Genomic DNA, 20,491 nt, shown 5'->3' with positions numbered 1-20,491 from the left:
TAGGTGGGCAGTGAGAGCACTTACTGAAAGCTAATATATATCAATAAATTTTTTTTTTTCTGGTGTTTTCATGTTAACCTAAACCTTGATGTATTATGTATGCAAACTGATCTCCTGTTAAGAAGTGATTATAATAAAATGTTTTATTCCATTGTGAATTTAATTTATTTCATATTTTAATAATTAAGGAATAAAAAATCTGAGGGGAAAATTACAAGCATTAGCTCTTCCATCAGTAAAGGTTTATTCTGACTCTGCTCACATAATGTTACAAAGACTATAAATTGGCAGCTGTTCAGGACAATTTCTTCAGTGAAAACCTCCCAAGTATTAACTGCCTGTTGTTCTGTTTATTTCCCTGGTGACAGGGACTCATGATCCAAAAAGAATTAAAGTGCATTAATTTGTTTTAAAGGACGCCTCTTAAAAATTGCTTTCTGCTGCCTCCACAGCAGAGTCTCTGTGATGTGACAGTCTCCTGAGTAGGACTGAGGACTCTGTGGTGGCAGGATTGGCCCCATTATAGCAAGAAATGAATCATTCAGGATGCATATAAAGACTGCAATACTGAACAAGGCAGCTTACCTCAACAGAGTAAAGCTGAAACTGTGGCCCTGTTATGGATCTGTTACTTGACACTTGTGCAAATTTCATAAATTATTGAGGATGTACCCTGATTATAACTGATGCTTGATATGCAGTTTAGGTGTTTCATACTCAGCTGTACTCGCATTGCTGCCACATTTCCTTTGTTATTGTTTTTCAAATAAAATGTTTTTCATTTTCTTCCTCAAACTGCAGAACTGCGAGATCAAATCGTGTCTGTTCATGAGGAAAAGAAGACCTTAGCCATTGAACTGGAAAACCTGAGGTGCAAACTTGTAGAAGTAATTGAAGAAGTATGTATTGTACCCTGGAAGGCGAGACCATGTTAGCGTGTAGTCGGTACTTTTTGAACCTGATTTTGCTAAAAATGCTGAGTTGTGAAGTTAATTGAGTACTATCTAATCGCAAGGCCTGCCAGCCTTCCATGTGATGGATCACTCGGGGCATGTGCCTACAAAGAGCCTTCTACGTCAGAGCCCAGTCTGCCTCTGCTGCTGGCACATGACTTTTCATCATCTGTTTGATCTATTCCAATGCCCATATTATAACTGTCACCACCCCTTCCTGACAGCTCATCACAGCCTGCAGGGGTTTTTTGGATTTCCTTAATCTGTAGGTGTGCGAGAAATACTTTTATAGGACACGAAGCTTAATCACTGGTGCTACTTCATCGAGCATATCCTTAAGTTTAGCCACTGGCAGTGCCCTGTCATGGTAATTAGACCAGCAAATTGGCTTTTTGAGCCAGCAGTTTCATTCCTGGTTGAAAACTGGCTAAGCCATGTACTGATGCAAATCAGGACTTAGTGGCTCTTCCTGTCTATGCAAGACTTGTATTCAGAAAGACACAGCTGACAGGTCTTGGACAATAAACAGAGCACAGGAAAAAAAAGCCAAAACAGCAGTCTGACTATATTGAAATGCAGAAAGTCAAGGGCAAGCTAGTAACTTCAACCAGGTGCCTGGTCCTGAAAGGTTCCAAAGATACTTGCAGCTGTGACTGGAACGTGCCATGGGAGGATTGGTTCATAACCCTTTTATGACATCTCTAAGGTGGAGGAAAAAATGCTTTCCCTCCCACTGGGAACCCTAGCACCAAGCCAAACCTAAGAAACACAGCTGAAAGCAAAATACTGCTTGCATTATATATGTGCTATATGCCTTATATCACTGATTAAAATGCCCTTATTTTCTATATGTTCTTTCTACTTTTCTAGGTGAATAAACTGAAAGAAGAAAAGGCTGTTTTGACAACCGAGGTTGATAAGCAACAAAAACTGTTGGAGAAATGTAACAGAGGTGTGTGGTCTCAGCATGTTCTCCAACAGTTTGCTGTATCCTTTGCAGAAGCTGCAGAGCTTTGATGTTGTGGTATGAAGAGTAGGTTACAGAACAGTGACTGTGGTCCAGATCTGACACTCACCCTTATTGCTGCAGGCACTGCATAAACACATGGACTGTTCTAGCCTATCCATACTCCAGGAAAATGTGACAATTTAAATAGCAGGTGTTACATGAGAATAGGAAAAATTTTTTCTGTGTGGCACAAGTTGCAAACTAAGACAGGAGGGCAGTCCTTCACAGAGGTGGAGTTTGAACCTCAGTCTCCTGTTTTACTAAAACATTATATCAGTTTTCCTTTTAGTTGGGACACAGCTAATCATTTTGAATATCTAAAGACTTGGGAGCGACTTGGTTTATGTTCAGAAGATGATGAGAAAAAGGTGCTAGAGTGCTAGAATGTGGGAAATAAGATTTCCAAGTTATGGAAGAAAATTGGGAACTTTCCTTTCCTGGAAAGAGAAGAGAGGTAACACAGGGTAGTGGAAGCACTGCTTTCTTCTTGGGGCTCCTTTAAATCTCTGTTTTGAAGGGGCACATCAAGCCTCACTCAAACCAGGTAAACAAACACAGACGCCTCAAACGTAATGGCAGCAACCTTTGATAGATTCAGCAAAGCTCTCTTGAGGCTTTGATTGCTTAGACCCAAAGAGGCAAAATAGGTTCTGTGCTACCTTATGTCTGTTACTGGAGGTTTTAAGTCTGAATAGAGGAGTATTGGTCCATTCAGAAGATCAGTAATTGTGCATATATATGAGGTTTAGAGCAAGTAGGACAAATACACAAAGCAGGCTCTATACAGAAAGGTAAAACTGGGTTACACTGTCAGTCAAGGATTTATGGTACTAGGGAATAACAGCTTATCAATCACATGCTTATCAAACACTAGTTCTTCTTTTGATCCATTCCACTTTTAGTTCTGATCTTGTTTTATTATAAACAGTGTCTGTGATGGCAGTAGAGGAATATGAAGAGCTCCATATAAACTTTGAACTGGAAAAGAACCTGCGGAAGAAAGCAGAGTCATTTGCACAAGAGGTGAGTTGTTGAGAAAAAGGGATCTTGTAAAATTAAGACATTGCCACTGGGCAAGAACTTACCACCTTGGATGACTTGATTCCAGTTCACCAATTGCACTCTTATGCAATCCCACATCCTACTTAGCTAACATCTGTACTTAATCTGTAAAACGAGTTTACTGTTTCAAGAGCACTTATAGAGCATTTCAGAATTATTTATGCAGTCTTACCTGTGTCACTTTATAAAGCGAGGCTTATAACAGGCTTAGCACCAACATTTTGGTGTGGTGCTTGGATCTGGGAGTAGTTGGCTCCCTTTCTGGTGATACAGTTTGAACCACTGTGTTGTTCCTGGAAAGTATGTAAACTCATAAAAAAGTGCTGCAGAAATACAATATTAATTGAGTTTTGTGCAAGTTTGGCTGCTGTTTAACATGTACCTTTCGAATAACCTATTGCAGGGAGCATTCAAGCTGAAAAAAAGTCATTTCTGTGTTCTAGAAAAGGTATAAACTCCCAAAGAGGAAAATGAGTTACTGGGTAGCATTATGAAATGACTGGTGGCTGTTTTGTTGGCTTGTGACTGGCAATGTTTGCCTTAGAAAATGTTAACAAACACTTTCATTCTGTTGATAGTGAAGCCCTCTAAAATCATGAGTTTGTTTTCGTTTGGATTATTTTTCTTGTTTTGTTTGTACTCTGGATTTTAAAAGTTCTGCACTTGGGTTTTACTTTCAAGGTTTTCTATCCCAAGCTGTGCATCAATATTTTCTTTAATAAAAACTGGGCTTCCTAGGTAATCGTTTTTCAGGGAGCTCAAGTTTAAAGAAAGCCATTGTATATCAAAATTACATGAGTCATCAGTAGTGAAGTATTGTAAAGGGAAACGTGATATCTGATATGAAGTGGATTTGAGATTTTGAAACCATGGCTGCCAGCAAGCAGGTATTTAGCCTTCAGGAAGTTAGCTTTGAGTAGAGAGCTCTTTTGCTTTTTATCTTTGCTGCTGTTCTTTCTCAAAAAAAAAAAAAAAAAAAAAAAAAGGAAGCAGCTAAAAAGTGTATTTAATAACTCCTGTACAGCTCACTGCATTCAGTCAGTTATTTTAAGCAAGACCATATATGCATTTTGAATCTGTATAGAAAACAGGGAGCAGACTTAGTGTGTTCTGTTATCTTGTGGGTTTTGCTGGGTATGTTGAGTGTTTTGGATAGGAACAGAATAATATTGCAGCATTTTAAATTGAACAAATTTTGGAGAATTTGAGATAGAATGTAAGTCAATTTGATGATCTGGAGGCCCCGGGGTGAGGAAATCGACCCAGATGTTGCTTGCACTTGCTCTCTGTCCCTGACTGTGCTGTGTAAAAAGATTGGAGAACTTTGCAGCATTTAAGAAAACATATTTCTAGGAATGTACATTTAGCTTGCATTATTTATTACAGTATCAGTCCTACATCTGCTGTTGTTTTGCACTGTCTTCTTAATTCTGTGCTTCTGATCATTAATTGACAACAGAAGATTGTATATATAGGTCTTACATCTCTCAGAAATGAGTATAAATATGTAGTTAAGCTGGTTTTCAGATAAAAGTATGATCTGATACTTGAGGGCAGAATGTTGCTTCTGTTTAGATTCGTAACTGTAATGTTCAGGTACATACTCGTTTTGAATGAGAATTATATTGAAAGTACTTTTTGTAACTGAGTAACAAACTAACAGGCAAGAAGTTAAGTACAAGTTCAAAGAAATGCTGATTATTTGCAAACAAGTACTTCTTGGATTTTGTGATTATTTAGTTGTTGTCTCTCCTGAGAATATGGACCCCTCTTGTTGCAGACTGTCACTGTAGCTGCCCTCTTGAAGCTTTTCATTCCATGAAATTCTCCCATTCAAAGTGGAGTCACTACAATAGTGAACTTCAGGCCTGCATTAGTCTTCCCTTTTTGTGCCTGCTTGTCTTCCTTCGGTATCCCGCTGTTCAGAAGGATTTTTAGAAAGTTTTTTGAAATACAGAAGCATATGACAAGAAGAGCATTGCTCATGTGTGTTTGGAGAACTAGTATTTCAAATGGCTTTAAAATTCTGTTATCATTGGCATGGTTTCACACTAATGGTGTCCCTTGAGTGACCTGAGACATTAGAGAGACAGGCTCTGGCCCACATCTGCATCCACAGCAGCAAAGCTTTATGCTTGAGTGAGGTTGTGTGAGTGTTCTCTCACATGGATCATGTCACAAGGTCACAGCTGTGTTTTGAGAGCTAAGTTTTCTAGGATGTGCTTACAGTAGCTGTTGTTTGGATTACGCTAAGGATGTTCAAGGATTTTCTGCTTGCTTTCATTAGCCACCTGTTTTCTCTGGCCATATAAAATGTTTCTTTTAAAAAAAATTTCCTGCTGAATTTTTGTCTCTATTTGGCAAAAGCCACAATGGTTGGTTGTGATAAGCTGTGTGGTGTTGAGAGAAGGAACAGCTTTTGAGTAAAGGGCAACAGTGTATGTCCAGTGCTTTGTGCTCAGCTTGTTTGCAGCACTTCGAGAAATCAAACAGGCTCCAGGTAACGCAGTTGTCACCACAGCACCCTGGCAGAGACTGTAGAATGGCACATCTCAGTGTTTTGTGTCAGTGTTTGTCAGCCCAAACATCTTTTAGCTTGAAATACAGAACTACTGCCTGCGGAGGGGATTCTTTGTTGGTGGGCGTGTTGTCTTTTCAGGGGGCTGAGGGATCTGAAGTTTGCCTTCAATAGGGTGCTTGGCCCACGTATTCTCATCCACGCCTTTCTCCATAGTATGGCTTCATCTTCCAGTTTTGCCTTCCTGGGGTTGCAGCTGCGATGGGAGGGGACCAGGGAAGGGACTGCTTTTTGAAGGGGTGCCCTTTGCCTCCTGCCCTTTTGACAGGTGAGAGATTTGCCACAGGTGAGCACTTGGGAGTGCAGGTGTGAGAGAGAATGGGTGGGTGAGCATGTGTGCAGAAGCGAACACAGATGGGGGAGAGGAAAGATGTGGAGCAAGAGATTAGGAGTGAGCGAACACTTGAAAATCAGAGCTTTTGATTAAAATAAAAAACCCCAATACAGCTTTAATTATAGTCATGCTGCTGGCACCACCATAATATATATTTAATTAATCAAAAATGATCCAACTTCAAACATTAGAATTCGTGTTCTTTAGAGGTTCTAAAGAAACTGAGTAAATATTGTCAGCCGTGGTGTGGAGAGGGGGAAGGAAAAGCAAAGAGGATTTGAAGTGAGTCACAATCCATTGTGAAAGGTACAGGAATCTGCATAAAAGAACTAAATAAATAGAGTGTGTAAGGGGCGGAGGCATGGAAAAATCTGTACCTGCCTGAATAAAACAGGGTTGTTAACACAGGAATCTTGGCAAGCTTAACCAGAATTCTAGTGTCAGGTTTTAAGAGACACTGTAAGATCTCTCAGCTGTTCGTGGAGTAGTTTATAAGAAAACAAAGGAAGGCAGAGAGTATCTTGAAGGCCATTGCAGTAATATAGAGGCTAGCCCTGAAAAGCACTCTTCCACAAAGATAAGCAAAATAGAATACATACAGCCAAAGCAAGCCAAAAGCAGGGGAACATGGTGTGAGAAGTAAACTGAAAGTCTTAGCGATGTAAAAATCTCAGGAGTTGTACAAAATAAAATAATCTTGTGTAAATGGTTTATTAAACATACATCCTGCCTTGCAAAAATATTTTGTAAAGAGATGTTATGGTTTAACCCCAGCTGGAAACTCAGCCCCACTCAGCCCCTTGCTCACTCCCTCTGACAGGAGGAGAGAAACAGAAGATAAAGTTGAAAAAAATCATGGGTTGAGATAAAGACAGTTTCATAAGTAAAGCAAAAGCTGCACACAAAAGCAAAGCAAAACAAGAAATCCCTTCACTGCAGCCCATGGGCAGACAGGAGTTCAGCCTTCTCCAGGAAAGCAGGACTCCAGCACATATAACTTGGGAAGACAAACTCCATCGCTCTGTCTCCCACTTCCTTCTTCTTCCCCAAGCTTTACGTGCAGAGAATGATGCCAGATGGTCTGGAATATCCCTGTGGTCAGTTGGGGTCCCCAGGTATGTCCCCTCCTAGCATTTTGTGCACCCCCAGCTCACTTGCTGGTGGGGTTGGGTGAGGAGCAGAAAAGGTCATTCCTTACTCTGGGACTGAATCTTCCCATATAGAAAGATAAAAGGTGGCTGTCATTTATAAGACTTGGGGGAAATTATTGTCATCCTTAACAGATGTCTGCACTACTCATGAGGTTGCATGCAGTGGATTCAGTTATTTTGATGTGAGCTCCCAAAGATGCATTTGTGACTTTGGGGTTAATTTGTGAGGACTTTTGCATTCATGTGCTACATCTGTGAGTGGATACTGCAAAACCTGCACTCACAGTACCACACTGTGTATTAGCAAGGGTAGTTCAGCAGCAACTGGTGTCTGAAGATAATTAATTTGCTGTCCAGCTGACTGAATAGGAAATAATAATTAAACAGACATGATATGTAGTTAGTGCTTGAATTCTCCTGAGCTTGAATGTTACCACTTTTGAAGTATGATATAATGCTAATATTTTCATCAGGCTTCTTCTGAAGAACAGGCTTGTGAAATGGTAACAGATGTATGCTCTAGGAAACTATCTCTTTGGTCCCTTTCTCTTTCCCCCCATCTTTTTTGTTCAGGCAGTCAATCTATGGGGAAAAAAAGGGAAGAGGTTTCTTCCTTTTTCATGTGGTGTGTGATCTACTTCTGAACAAAGTAGCTGGTATATAAATGCTGCAAGACTGTGAGCGCTATAGAATGTATCACTATGATTTTACCATGAGAAAAAAAGCACCTGTAGGAAATGAAGAAATAAGTAACAATAGAGATTATTTTTTTCCCTTTATTTTGGGCCTTGAGTGTTTGTGCCTCATAAGAAAAGAATGAGTGCTGTAATTTGAAAATCCTTTTGTACAGGACAAGCTGGTAAAATAAATAATACTCTGTTTTTAAGGAAGTCACACTGTTGGTAGGAATTCAGTTTTCTCACACTCAGAATACATGCACCTCTGTGGTGAGAAGCAAATGATGGACAAGAAATAGACTTAACTACGCCAGTTCTCCCATTTTGAGTAAATTAGACCTTCTGAGCCACAAAAAGTACTAATGCTACATCTTTTAACTCTTTAGAAATAGGCCCTTCAGACATTGTCTGGCAATTAGCCAAATAACTAAAAACAGCTGTGTTGTAGCTTTGTTAGTCTAAAATATTACTGCTCATCTAGATGAGCTGGCTGCCCATATTAGTCATATGTCCTTTCTCATGCTCATGTTGCTCAGTTTTCTTTGGCACTTTGAAAATCCAACTAGAACTAGTCTTTGGCTCCTCTCAAGGAGTGTATTTTTATTTTTTTCCCTGATTAGTCATTGAATTAAAAGCCACACCTGGAGTTATATTTTAATCCAAGTACCTCCTGAATTTAGAGCCACTTAGTGCCCTGTCAGGCCATAATCAAGACAAGATCACTCTGTCCCCATCACATAAGATCCTTCAAATAGCCTGTTCTTTGGGTTAGGGTACCTTGATCCTACCTCCCCTGGCGAGTGTTTCAGGTCTGAACATAAGACTGTAAGGCTTCAGGGTACACACGGTGCAAAAGGCATCAGCTTCTGTAAACTGTGACAAATGTAGATGAGTGGGTTACCACTCCATGAGGATGACTTACTGGTTTTTCACTGGGCTGTGGGAGGGGATGGGGCAGTGCTGCTCAGGATTGAAGTAAGGGTCAGCTGCTCAGTTAAGTGATCTCTTTTCTGTTGGAGACTTCCCAAATTTTACTCTGCCTTGCTATTTGCCTTTTGTTATTCTGTTCATACTGTATAGTGTTTATCACTGATTTTTATTTTAGTTTGTGCAACCAATGATTACCCCAGTATAACAGTGCTGCTGCACTGGGAGCTTCTATCCCTTCAAACTGTAGGTAAGACAAAAATGGCAAATAGGCAAAGGATGTACAGATGAAAGTGGAGCCACACATGGATATGAAAGCATTTCTTTTGGCCTCATTTTTCTCCTGGGAGAAGAGTTAGTTGGAAAGCATCCAGTTTTACCCTGAACGTTATTTGAATGAGGGTCAGTGTTTCCAGGGACTTGACACTAACGGAGTTGCTTTCTAACTTTTTTAATGAGGGAGAATTCCTTTTTCAGCTCTGGTGTAAACAAAAAACAGCTGCAGCGAATGCTCTGTTGGTAATGCCTTGAGCAAGGGTCTGAGAACAAGGTGTGGTCCCAATGAGGTCAAGGGAAAAACTTCTAGTATTTTCACCCCCTTCTCTTTTTTTCACCTCCCCAGTTCTTGTGCAAAGTCTGCTAATGGAAAGTGGTCTAGTCCCAGGTTTCCTGCAATTTGAGGCTTCTCTTCGTAAACTGGGGAGGGGAAGACACATAACTGGTTTGCACAGCACTTGGAGACTTTTAAAATTAGAATGATAGGTGGAAGCAAACTACTTTTCTTTGTGATCTGCCTTTAACTGCAGTTGTGGTTTCAGTGGATTCCTCCACTATCGATGTGTGTTTCCAGCATTGATTGGGATGCTCTGCAGATAATTGTCTAGCAGGTGGCAGAGTCGGAACTAATCCATCAATTGGTTAAATTCCACCTCGTTCAAGTAATCTTGTTAGTAGCTGTTTTGCCCTTTCAGCAGTTACTTTAATTAATATTCAGGGTTGTGCAGACAGTCAGATTTCTGCCCTGCTGAAGCAGGAATTGATTTTTTAAATTTTAAATTAGAAATAATTTTTAAGGGTCTTTTTTATCCTATTTCAAACACAGAGCAGCCTCTTAAAACTTGCAATCAGTTCATCACCAGCTTTCTTTCTGCTTTGTCTGACGCAACTGTTCTGTCTAGTTTTGTCCCTTCCATTTAGAATATGCTGGCACTTTAAGAACATGTGTGTAAGTAACTTCTGAAATGGATGGGACTCCCCATGCCATCTGATTGCAGTCTTACATTATAAGCAACAATTTTTTTTGTGGTGTTGAAGACACTTCCATATATATATATATATATATATATATATATATATAAAATTGTAAGCAGGAACGTATTTGCAGTATCATGAAAGTAGTTTAAAAAGCTGATCGAAAATGCAGGACTTCATGTGAAAGCTTCTGAATGAAAAAATTTTCACCCAAGCCTTCAAAAGGATTTTTTTCATTTTGTTGCAGAAGAACGTGAAACAAAGTGAATATGAATTTTCTACATTTGGTGAAGTATCTGCTCAAGTTGAAGAAATCAAGTTGCTCTACTTGATTTCTTCTTGTTTTGGCAGCTTTCTGCTCCCTCAGGCTGGAACAACTCTGTTAGATTTTGTGGCAGAAACTTGGTGAATAAAAATCTGCAATTGATCACCTCAGACTATTTTTTAGATTCCAAAAAGAATAAATGCAAGTTTTCACTTTGCTTTGAAGGTTCACAGTGGGTAAACTGAGATGTTTGCTGTTAAGGGTGGCTTTTAGAGAGATGCTGTTTCTGTCAGGGTTAAATAACTTCTGAGTGACTTGACAGGAACACAGGAGGTTTTGACACAGTATTGAGTTCTTTAACAGTGATTTGGACCTTTCTTAACTATGATGCTTCAAAGATGCTGTCTCTTTTAAGAATATAAAATATTAAAGGAATGAGTGGCAATGCAAAGGCAAACCTTTATGGATTGTTGTGGGTAACTTGGATTCTGGAATTCTCTTGCCTTTGAATTGTTTTTGCCACAGCCCTACTAGTGTAAGGAAACATAAGCATAATGGTTTGACTGGCAGAATTTAGAGACAGGGAGCTGATGTCCAGTGCACATTTGCAGCACGCCACAGTAGCCTGTGTATTGTCATCAGTTTGGTTTTGTTTGTTTTATAACAAAACGCAGTACTAGAGCCTACGTTCATCATTTCCTCTCCACCGAATGCTTCCAGTCCTTTATTGCTGCCCCCATGGCACAGCTCAGCCCAGTGAAGTGTTCATTGCAGGTTTTATTAGGATTAGGGCCGCATCAATTGACTTTTGCTGGCACGCAGGGTCAAGCAGGCTGTGATGGGACTGCAAAGTTCAGCACGGTCAGTGGGTCTCTGTCTGCACAGCTACAGAGACAGCTGCTTGCTCAGGAGGCTCAGTTGAAGTGGATGTGCAAAGCACTGGGTGGAATGCTTGCCACATCTGCACCAGCTCGTCCTTCTCAGTTATACAGTAGTATTAAAAAAAATAAATCACACAGCATTGTAGTAGAACCAGATGGGAAGAAACCATGTTTTGTCTGTAATTTTGGCTTGTGAATGAATAGGATGGGAATCTGAAAGGATGTCATGGAGCTTTTGTATTTCTAATACCTTATTCTTAAAATACCTTTGTGCTTTTGCTGTGCTCCCCGATCCAACAGCGTTTTTACAGTCTGAGGGAGTATCTGCATTGCCAGGCTGTTCTCTGTTCTCCTGCCGTAAGTGGCTCTGCTGACCTGTGCACACTCACAGAGACCTCAGCATGACCCACTCCCTGTTTCTGCTCTAAGAACAGGCATGGCTGAGTTTTTCGAGTGGAAGCCTGTGTTGCCTGGGGGAAAACCTCTACCTGAAAGAGATGTCAAGGTGCAGAATAAATTCACTAGGAATTTTTTTGTCAGGAAGCGATCTATTTTTACCGAGTTCCTAAACAGTCTGCAAGGAGCAGATCTCTTACAGAAACTGCATGTGCTGCCAGCTCTGCATCTCTTAGGTGAAACCCAGAGAAGTGTGTGGTATTTTTATCAGTGTCAAGTCTTTAGAGTATTTGATTTTCCACTTTCCCCCAATGTTCATTTGCCATATCAAAAGTATAACTTGGGAAGAGGAAAGAACACAAGGATCACAACTGGAAGACTGAAATTTCCCTAAAATGCCTTTTCCTGGGGCTAGTGCATACAGTGGTTACACAGACATGGAGTGAAATTAGTATCCCAAAGATTCTCCATCGTTCACATACCCAGGTAACCCTCAAATAAGAGGGCTTTATGGCAAGGCTTGCATACGTGTTTGAGGAGATAACCTATGAATTCATAGACATTTATCTTCCCCCTAGAGTTCTTTCAGTCTTTCCAGAGCTCCCCAAATGAAGGTCGGATTGTTCCCATTTCCAGGAAACAGAATTCAGAGATGTGTTTAAATTCTGAGTGCTGCCAACATGTGGGTAATTGGGGTGTAGCAGTGGGTGGTTCCTTTCAGCCTGAGCTTAGCTCCTGTGAATTTTACTCTCAAACTTCCTTTTCCCCTCCTTCTCACCTTCCTCCTCACTATTCCTGCCACACGAACACCATGTTAACCTCTTCATTTTCTTTCCAATTGCTATTTTCCCCAGGACAGCATTAGACTGTGCCAAACTGTTGTTTTTGTTGGGTGTGGGTTTTGTTTTGGCAGATGTTCATTGAACAAAACAAGATGAAAAGGCAGAGTCAGTTGCTTCTGCAAAATTCTGCTCCTGATCAACAGCTTTTGAAGGCTTTGGATGACAATGCTAAGCTAACCCATGCATTAGAAGAAGAGAGGCTTCAACACCAGCAAAAGGTAAAACAGACTTTCTTTCCTCTTATGTGGAAGTCTTCAAAAACCTCCAGAAATTAGGGAGTGTCATGTTTTTATTATATTCGGAGTTATTTGAGATCTTATCCACTGTAAGAGTTCAGAGTTTATAAGCTAAGTTTCTGAGAAGATTGTGATTCCCTTTTTCTGGGTCTCTGTTAAGACATGAGTACAAAACTTCAGGGCTTTTCAGCCTGAGGCCTCTGGTTTAGGTAAGGATTTTATTCTGAATGTCAGTAAAGTGCAGTTACAAGCACTAAGTCAAGTTCCACTGAGTAAAAAGCTGACAGGAGAATATTTTGGACATTGGGTAATGTAAAGGGTATCTTGGGAGGATAAGTTTAGAATGCCAGGAGGTGAGAGGTGGGCAGTTCACATTTGTAGTCTGGGTCTTGCTAAAGAAATGGATGGGGAAAAGCCAAGCATACTGGAGTAGGGAAAGGTGAGTGGAATGCTGCAGGGTGGATCTAAAGTGCTGGGACATAAACAAATATATTCTTTTAAACTGGACTACATAAATCTCTTAACTGGGAGAAATCACCATTGCTTCCCCTGAAAATGAGCTTTCCTTTAGCCCTGAGGCCTGCTCTTACAAATCTGATAATGGGTCTAGAGCAAAATGTACGTATTTAGAGAGCTGGGAAGTTATTGCTATTCTGCATCTGAATGCTGCCTCTGAATCAGGTATTCCATAATTCCCCCACTGGCATCTGCATGAGTTGAGACAAGGGAGTTTAAATAACCAGCCTGTCAGTGGAAGCAGTCAGTAAGAGAACAAAAATGTCAGTGTTCTCATGCTTCAAATGAGGCAACGTTCTGAAATTAAATTCTAATTATGTGATAAAAACTCTATAAATAAAGAAAAGGGAGCGACTTACAGCTCAAGAACTTTAGAACTGAAGACATATTCTAAAGAAGAGATAAAGCAAGCTGGGATCATAATAGGAAATTCTGACATCTCTTAGAAAAATCTCTGCAGCTCTCATTCAAAAATTTTCATCTTTCTAGGACTTGTATCTCACTCCTGTACTATAACACTGTGTTCTCAGGATAACTGTGCCTAGTGGGTTATTTGTCAAGAGGAGGTAAATAAAATGGATTTTATTGAGATGAATGCTCTTGTTTGCCAACTGCAGATCAAAGAATTGGAAGAGCAGCTAGAAAATCAAGCACTGCATAAGGAGATTAGTCGTCTTAAACAGCAACTAGAACTTTTGGAAGAAGATAAAAAGGAACTAGAGCTTAAATGTCAGCACTCAGAAGAAAAAGCTAGAGACCTAAAGCATTCAGGTAAAATTGTGTAATAACTCTGATTTTAGAGGTGAAGTGTGTGTGTGTGGGGGGGTGATTGGTGCACATCTAATGGAATTATACATGTTATGTTTGAGACCCCAGAAGCTTTTGTTCAGCTGTGATCCAGGCCTGTGTTTCACTAGACAAAGTACAGCAACTGCCCTTAAATGCAGAACAAGCATGTCCACAATGTGTGTGGAAAAAAAACCCTTGTAAAACTTCTGTAAGGTATAAAAATACTGTTATAAAAATGTTGTTACATTGCCCTGAGTGTAACAGATGGATATATACATGGGATGAGTGTCTGTGGGAAAGATACAATCCTTCATACTCAATTTTCTTACCTAGTTTAAAAAAAAGGACAGTGGTATAACTCTAACCAGTGGTTTGTCAGACTGGGGAGTCTTCATTGGATGAATTGTACAGAAACATCCCATAATTATCAAGCCATTTAATAGTCTTGCAATAGAAGACACCATAGTGAAAATAAATACATGTTTTAGCTTATTGTATTGAGATGTGAGAAAACCATGTCTATTGATGTGAGAGGGTCTGGAGGTGTGGGCTGTTGTTCTTTATTTAAACATTTATTTCAGAGATGAGGATTGCCTTCAGAACCCTACAGAGGGAGTTAGCCAGACAAATCCAGGGGGGTGTTATGGGCCATACCGGTTAGAATTACACATCTAAATCTCTTACTTGGGGTTGAATACTTTGTTCAATGAATGAAAGAAAAGAAACAGTCTTGATAGCTACTAAGATGTAAACTAACTCCCAGAGAATACACAGAGAAAAGATTCACAGAATATTTAGTGGGGATCAACCGTTGCAGTGCAGGTTGATACAGTTATTGCAGTCAGGATGGTGCCTGGCTTGTCTGTAGCATCCTGTCCCCTGAATGAGGATAGTTCTGATCTAATGCCCTGAATTTAAAATTGGATTTAAAAAAGGGTGCTTGGTGTGTGTGACCTCGTTATAGGGAATGTGGGGCCATGGCTGGTTAAGCATTTGCACGTGGGGTTTGCTTGCAGTCCTCGTTCAGCTCAAGGCCTGAGCAAGTGCAAGGTTTAAGTTTGATACCTGGTCAGAGCAGCGTTTGAACCCCTGTCAGGGCAGGCCAAAGTCCCTGTCCTTAGTTAAGGCTCCCTGCATAGCCTTGTGTTTTTGAAACATATCCTCAAGAGCAGGGTTGTCTTTGAGCTTGTTAGCAGTGCTGCTTGAAAGGACTGCTTTCGTTAGTTTTACATTACCCAGCCCTGCCACCCTGTACCTACAGTATGCCTGGGCAGCAGCTTATTTCCATCCAGGCTTGTTTGTTCTTCAGAAGGAATTTATCAGCATAAAAGTTGTACCTGGAATGTAAAGTCACTCAGTTGATTTTTTTATTTTTTTTACCTTCTAAAATTTAAAATTAAGTGTAAAATATTGTAATTTTAATTTGAATCCATCATTACAAGAGCAAAGAACCTGTGCAGGGCTAAGAGTTGGGCTCAATGATCCCTGGGGATCCCTTCCAACTCAGCATATTCTGTGATTCTGTGAACCATATCCACTTTGAATTCCTGTTGTATCAGAACAATTGCTGAGAATTTTTGTAACTAGAAGAAATTCAAGACTTTTTTTTTTCCCCTCTGTTTTTGCCCCTCCCCGGTTAACTACATTTGATGGCATTTCAAGTGCAGAAAAGTAATTTCCAAGTATTAGATCTGACATGTAAACAGAAGAGAAAGGATACTTTCTGTCACCACCCAGATTTGGCCATTTTTATGGGGAAAACCCACATCACCAGCAAGTCTGGAGGCTGAAACTGTCAACTTCTTCCATCTCTTGTTAGTTCATTTTCAAATGCAGCCTCAAGTAGACCATCACAGGAATGGGATGAAGTTTTCCCTGCTCTGCTGTTTTATATGAATAATTCTGTATGAGGAGGAGTTTTAGTTGCAGAAGGAACTCAGGCTGGAGGTAACTGGTTTAATGGGAATCCCACGTGTCTAGGACATTGTTCTTGGTAGAAAGTGTTGCTGAAAATAGGACTTCTAGCAGTCATGTGGCTTAGTCTCATTGTTTGTTCTTTAGTTAATAAGTAGCTTTTTTTTCTTCAACCGTCAGAGTTGGTTTTGAGACTCACTGTGGTTTGTTTTATTGCTCTTGTGCAGTTGATGAACTTCAAAAACGAGTACAGCAGTCTGAAAATCCTGCACCACCTCCTCCTCCACCGCCCCCTCCTCCTCTCCCTCCGCCCCCCCCTCCCAACCCCATACGGTAAGTGCTGACAAGGGCCCAGCATTAATGCTTTGCACCAGCAGAATTCATTACATGAGCTTGCATCCAAGCAGGAGGAGTGTCTTAAAGGAAAAAAAGGCTTTCTCCACCTGTCTTGGGCTCTGTACCAGCAGGACACAGACTGTGCTCCACCTCCCGACAGGCTAACACCCTGACCAGTTTTGAACAGCGTCTGCCTTGCCAAGCTTAACAAATTGTCTAGACTGTGACCTTGGAGGAGGAGGGATACCTGTCTCCTCTAAATTTAGGAGACTTTTTTCTATTCACCTGATAGCTGTGTAATTATAGACTTGTGAAATGCTTTCTACTGCAAAGAAAACTCCTTTGATCCAAAGGATATGTTGGATTACTGTGTGTCCCTTCATGTCGGATACTGATGATGACAATGCAGGCTCCATTGAATTCCCATAATTACATTCATAAGTTAAAAGGAAGAAAAAAAAAAAACCAAACAGAAAATCATCATTCCATCATCAAGCAGTTTGGGTGAAATTACAAAAATGAGGCCTGATTTTCACAAATGACTATAAAAGAGGTTGACCAGTCTATGATGTATCGGGCATTAGACCCAAATGAATTAATTAAGTAAGCCCTAATGGGTACTTAGAAACTCAGCTAATCTTCATGTTGTCTGCTTGGTTTTAAAAATAAATGGACTTTGATGACACTTTCCAACCTTCTGTAATAGAAATGACATACAGGAGTCTTGTTAACTACTGCATTAAATATATGAATAGAGATGATTCAGAGGGAGAGTTCATCCCTTTGTGCATGTTGCATTGTTTTTAGAAACTAAACATTTTCTGAACAGTTGTGTTTGGTCTTTTGCTTCTATTATGTCCATTAACTCATTCAGCTCCCTTGCTTGTTTCTGACTAAAGGATAGCATGAATGTGTAGAGGTATCGTAAGGGTGTTTTTGTTTAAAATTTTGCCCCTTACTATTTGGAATAGATAAAACTATTTGCTTTAAGCCCTGTAGTAGCTGAGTCAGAGTATTTCCTCATGCACTGTGATGTTTATGTGCATAGGAGTTACTTCAGAGCACAGGCACTGGATGCTGCTTTTTTCTGGTTTTGACCCATTATGCCAGGCATGTCACTACTCTGTAAGGAGCAGTGCTTAGCAGGGACTGATGGGCCCCACTGGCACATCAGATGTGCACAGGAGCTTATACTTGAGCTTGAAGATGAATAATTTACTTGCCTGGACTTCTACGTTTTGACTGTAGTGAGGGGATAATTATTTGACACTGTAAGAAGATTACAAACTTGGAGATGGTGAGGAGATACTGATCACCATATTTAAGTGTCCTCTGGAGAACAATACTTCAATATCTACAGCTCTTCTTTGCATTTATTATGCTGGAGCAGCTTCAATTTGTCATGTGTCACAATGAGACTGTCTTTTAATATTCAGATCTAGAGTGTTTTGATTTGTGCCTAATGTCTGTGAAAAAAGAAATAAATTTCTGTGGTGCATTTTGATGGGAGGCATTGTGGGGGGTAATTCAGTGCGTACATCTGCTTTCAAGAACAGCTAAACGAGTCTTTTGTAAGTAGCTGTATAATCAAGTATAAGCAAGCTGTTGGTGTGTCGTGTTCCTGCTCATTCTGACAGTGTACAACACAGGACAGAATGACAATCTGCAGTTTCATTTCCCCCAAAGGTCTCTCATGTCGATGATTCGCAAGAGATCTCACTCCAACACCAACATGAGCAAGAAGGAGAAACCTCCTCAGCAGGAGTCAGGTATGGCTCATCCCCTCTCAGGTGGATCATCCCCTGGGTACTGCAGGTAGAGCTGGTGGGAATGAGCTGTGGATATAGATAGCCATTCACATGCTTTTAATTGCCAACATTTACTACAGCTGCCTGTGTCCCAGCACACTCCTCTACCTTGAGTCCAGAAAGGGGTTTGCAACCCAGGTCTGTGTGCGCCGAGATGGGAAGTGGTATCTTTGGTATTCGTGTGAGGGGTGGCTGAGGCCTCTGGACTTGTCTAGTTTGGAGAAAAGGAGGCTGCAGGGTGACTTTATTGCTCTCTGCAGCTTCCTGAGGATGGGAAAGGGAGAACGAGGTGCTGAGCTCTTCTCCCTGGGATCCAGTGACAGAAGACATGAGAGTGGTTCGAAACTGCATCAGGGAACATTCAGAGTGGACATGAGGAAGAATTTATTTATGCTGAGGGTGGTCAAACACTGGAACAGGCTTCCCAGGGAGGTAGTTGATGCCCCAAGCCTGTTGGTGTTTAAGAGGCTCTTAAGAACATGCTTTAACTTTTGGTCAGCCCTGAAGTGATCAGGCAGTCAGACTAGATGATCATTCCAACTGAATGTTCCTTCCAACTGAAATATTCAGTTTTACTCTGCTGCAAACTTCATCGAGATCCCAAGTAAATTTGTGTAGCCCTCATAGCCATCTCTGCCTGCACAACTGAACTGATAATCAGCATTCAATTTACATTTTCCAAATGGATTTTGCAGATCAAAACCTTAAGGGAAGACCTAGTCTTTGCTGTAACTGAAAGAAAGTTCTAATCTTCCTACTTCTGACTCTGATGTTCATCAGATGTTCCACTGAACTGATTTCATTCATACCTGATGTGGTAGAAAAAAATCTTTTTTCCGTTGGAAAAGAGAGGGTGGTCATGTTTCTTGCAGGTTCCCAGAAGGACCTGAGAAGATAAGCACTTAGCTGGGTAGAATGATGTGCTGGGTGAGATGGGAGGGGAGAAGAGGCTGGTTCTGTTCAGGCCTGTTACACTGACGGTGTGCAGATGGTTGAGTTGCAGCCTGGCAGTTTGATGCTGCTTGTAGTTGTTGCAGTGTGGTAGCATTGAGGGGTTCAACCTGTGCCTCCAGCACAGACACTGCAGCACGTCACTGCAGCTGTGCTGTGTGCAGGGCTTTGTGCAGGTTCTGGAGGAGGCAGGAGAACAAACCCAACAAGCATTGAGCAGAGAGCACGTTCTGTACAGCATAACACAGGGAAATTTCCAAACTTCCAGATGGCTTCTTGTTTGCAGTTTCTTCTGTCCAGAGCCTCTCCTAAGAGCTTGTTCATTAAATGCTTTGGTTTTCATCCCTCAATCCATATCTTGAGAAATTACCACTCAGAGTTGACTGTAATGCTAATCCTTTAATAATACTGAAAACCTAAAACAAAACAGAGCCTTGCACTAAGGTGGCTCTGCATGCACAGTGTAAAAATTGCATTTTATTGTTGTTAATGGAAGCTGGAAACTTGGTAGGCTGAGAACGGGAGTTAAGTAGAGATTGACAAGTGATCGTGAGTACCTGAAGAGTCAGAGCTAGCTAGACAGGCATTGCCAGTTAAATAACCAAGGGTTTCCTCGCTGTTTCTCTCTTCCTTCTGAAACAGCAGGAGTTTGTTTGTAGTGAATTGCTTAACTCATTTGCTGACACTTAAACAATGAAGGAAACCTGGCTGAAATTATGGGTATAGGATATAACTGTTAAAGAAAAATCTGCTGTTAGCAGACTGATGGTACGTAAGTAAGGCTGGATTGTGGGATGGAACCAACAGGCAAGAAGTGGGGAAAAGAATTACCCCTCCCATTTGTCAGGTGAGGAACTGAGGAATGGAGTGACTTGGGCAGGTCCTGGGGAATTTTTGGAAACTGGTTACCAGTCTGAAAGAAATAAGGTTGTTAGTTAGGAAAAAAAGAAAAGAGAAGTGACGTTGTACCAGAATATCTGATGAAGATTCAATCTTATCTTTCAGTAAAAGTCCAATTATGTTGTCTTCATTTATCAGGGCTCCTTACCTTTTAGTTGAAACTATCCCAAACAGTGACTGCATTGCAGTAAATACTAGGACATGCACTATATGTTCTCTAAACTCCATTTCATTATTTTATTAGCAAATTTTAACAGTTCTGACCCTTCTTCAATCACATATAAACTGCTTTTTTCTCTCTTTATAGTTGAGCAGTTCTTAAAAATATAAAAAGGAGAAAGTTCTTTCTTGATCTAGTTATTATATCCAACTTGAGGCTTGTTTTGACCCCTGTTAAGGATTTAGAATGAGTGGTTTCTATCCTATACCACCAATTAAGCTTTTATACTTGAAACAGCCTGTTTGTGAAATTAAAGCCTGACATTAAATCAGCTTAGAATACAGAAACTGCATTTCTATGAATCATCAATAGTACCCTGACAAGTGAGAGAGCGAAAGCCTTTTTAAAATTCCTGTTATATAAGGTACAGCCTTGCAGCTTTGAATAGCATCAACCCTATTTCTCCATGTGTTTGCTTTAAGTACTCTTTTCCCTACACTTCTTTGTATGGCATGTCAAGTGTCTTTTATTACATTATCTAGAATGCTGATAAGT

General features: G+C 40.5%; 1 protein-coding gene across 2 annotated transcripts in view; it reads left to right on the top strand.

Moving 5' to 3' along the window:
* The window catches only part of SHTN1 (shootin 1), a 59,857-nt gene that overhangs the window by 24,870 nt on the left and 14,496 nt on the right, over nucleotides 1-20,491 (top strand). For both annotated transcript variants that reach the window (XM_027900243.1, XM_027900242.1), the window contains exons 6-12: nucleotides 802-899; nucleotides 1,824-1,905; nucleotides 2,891-2,985; nucleotides 12,398-12,544; nucleotides 13,696-13,849; nucleotides 16,009-16,114; nucleotides 17,804-17,886. In XM_027900243.1, coding sequence (XP_027756044.1) covers nucleotides 802-899; nucleotides 1,824-1,905; nucleotides 2,891-2,985; nucleotides 12,398-12,544; nucleotides 13,696-13,849; nucleotides 16,009-16,114; nucleotides 17,804-17,886 — 765 coding nt within the window. The remainder of the gene's footprint in view (nucleotides 1-801; nucleotides 900-1,823; nucleotides 1,906-2,890; nucleotides 2,986-12,397; nucleotides 12,545-13,695; nucleotides 13,850-16,008; nucleotides 16,115-17,803; nucleotides 17,887-20,491) is intronic.

The sequence above is a fragment of the Empidonax traillii genome, unplaced genomic scaffold (assembly GCF_003031625.1).
Source record: "Empidonax traillii isolate 1590-97213 ecotype Southwest subspecies unplaced genomic scaffold, ASM303162v1 scaffold716:size334641, whole genome shotgun sequence".
Lineage (NCBI taxonomy): Eukaryota > Metazoa > Chordata > Aves > Passeriformes > Tyrannidae > Empidonax > Empidonax traillii.
Note: the sequence above shows the minus strand (reverse complement) of the source record. Positions and strands in the feature narration are given on the sequence as shown.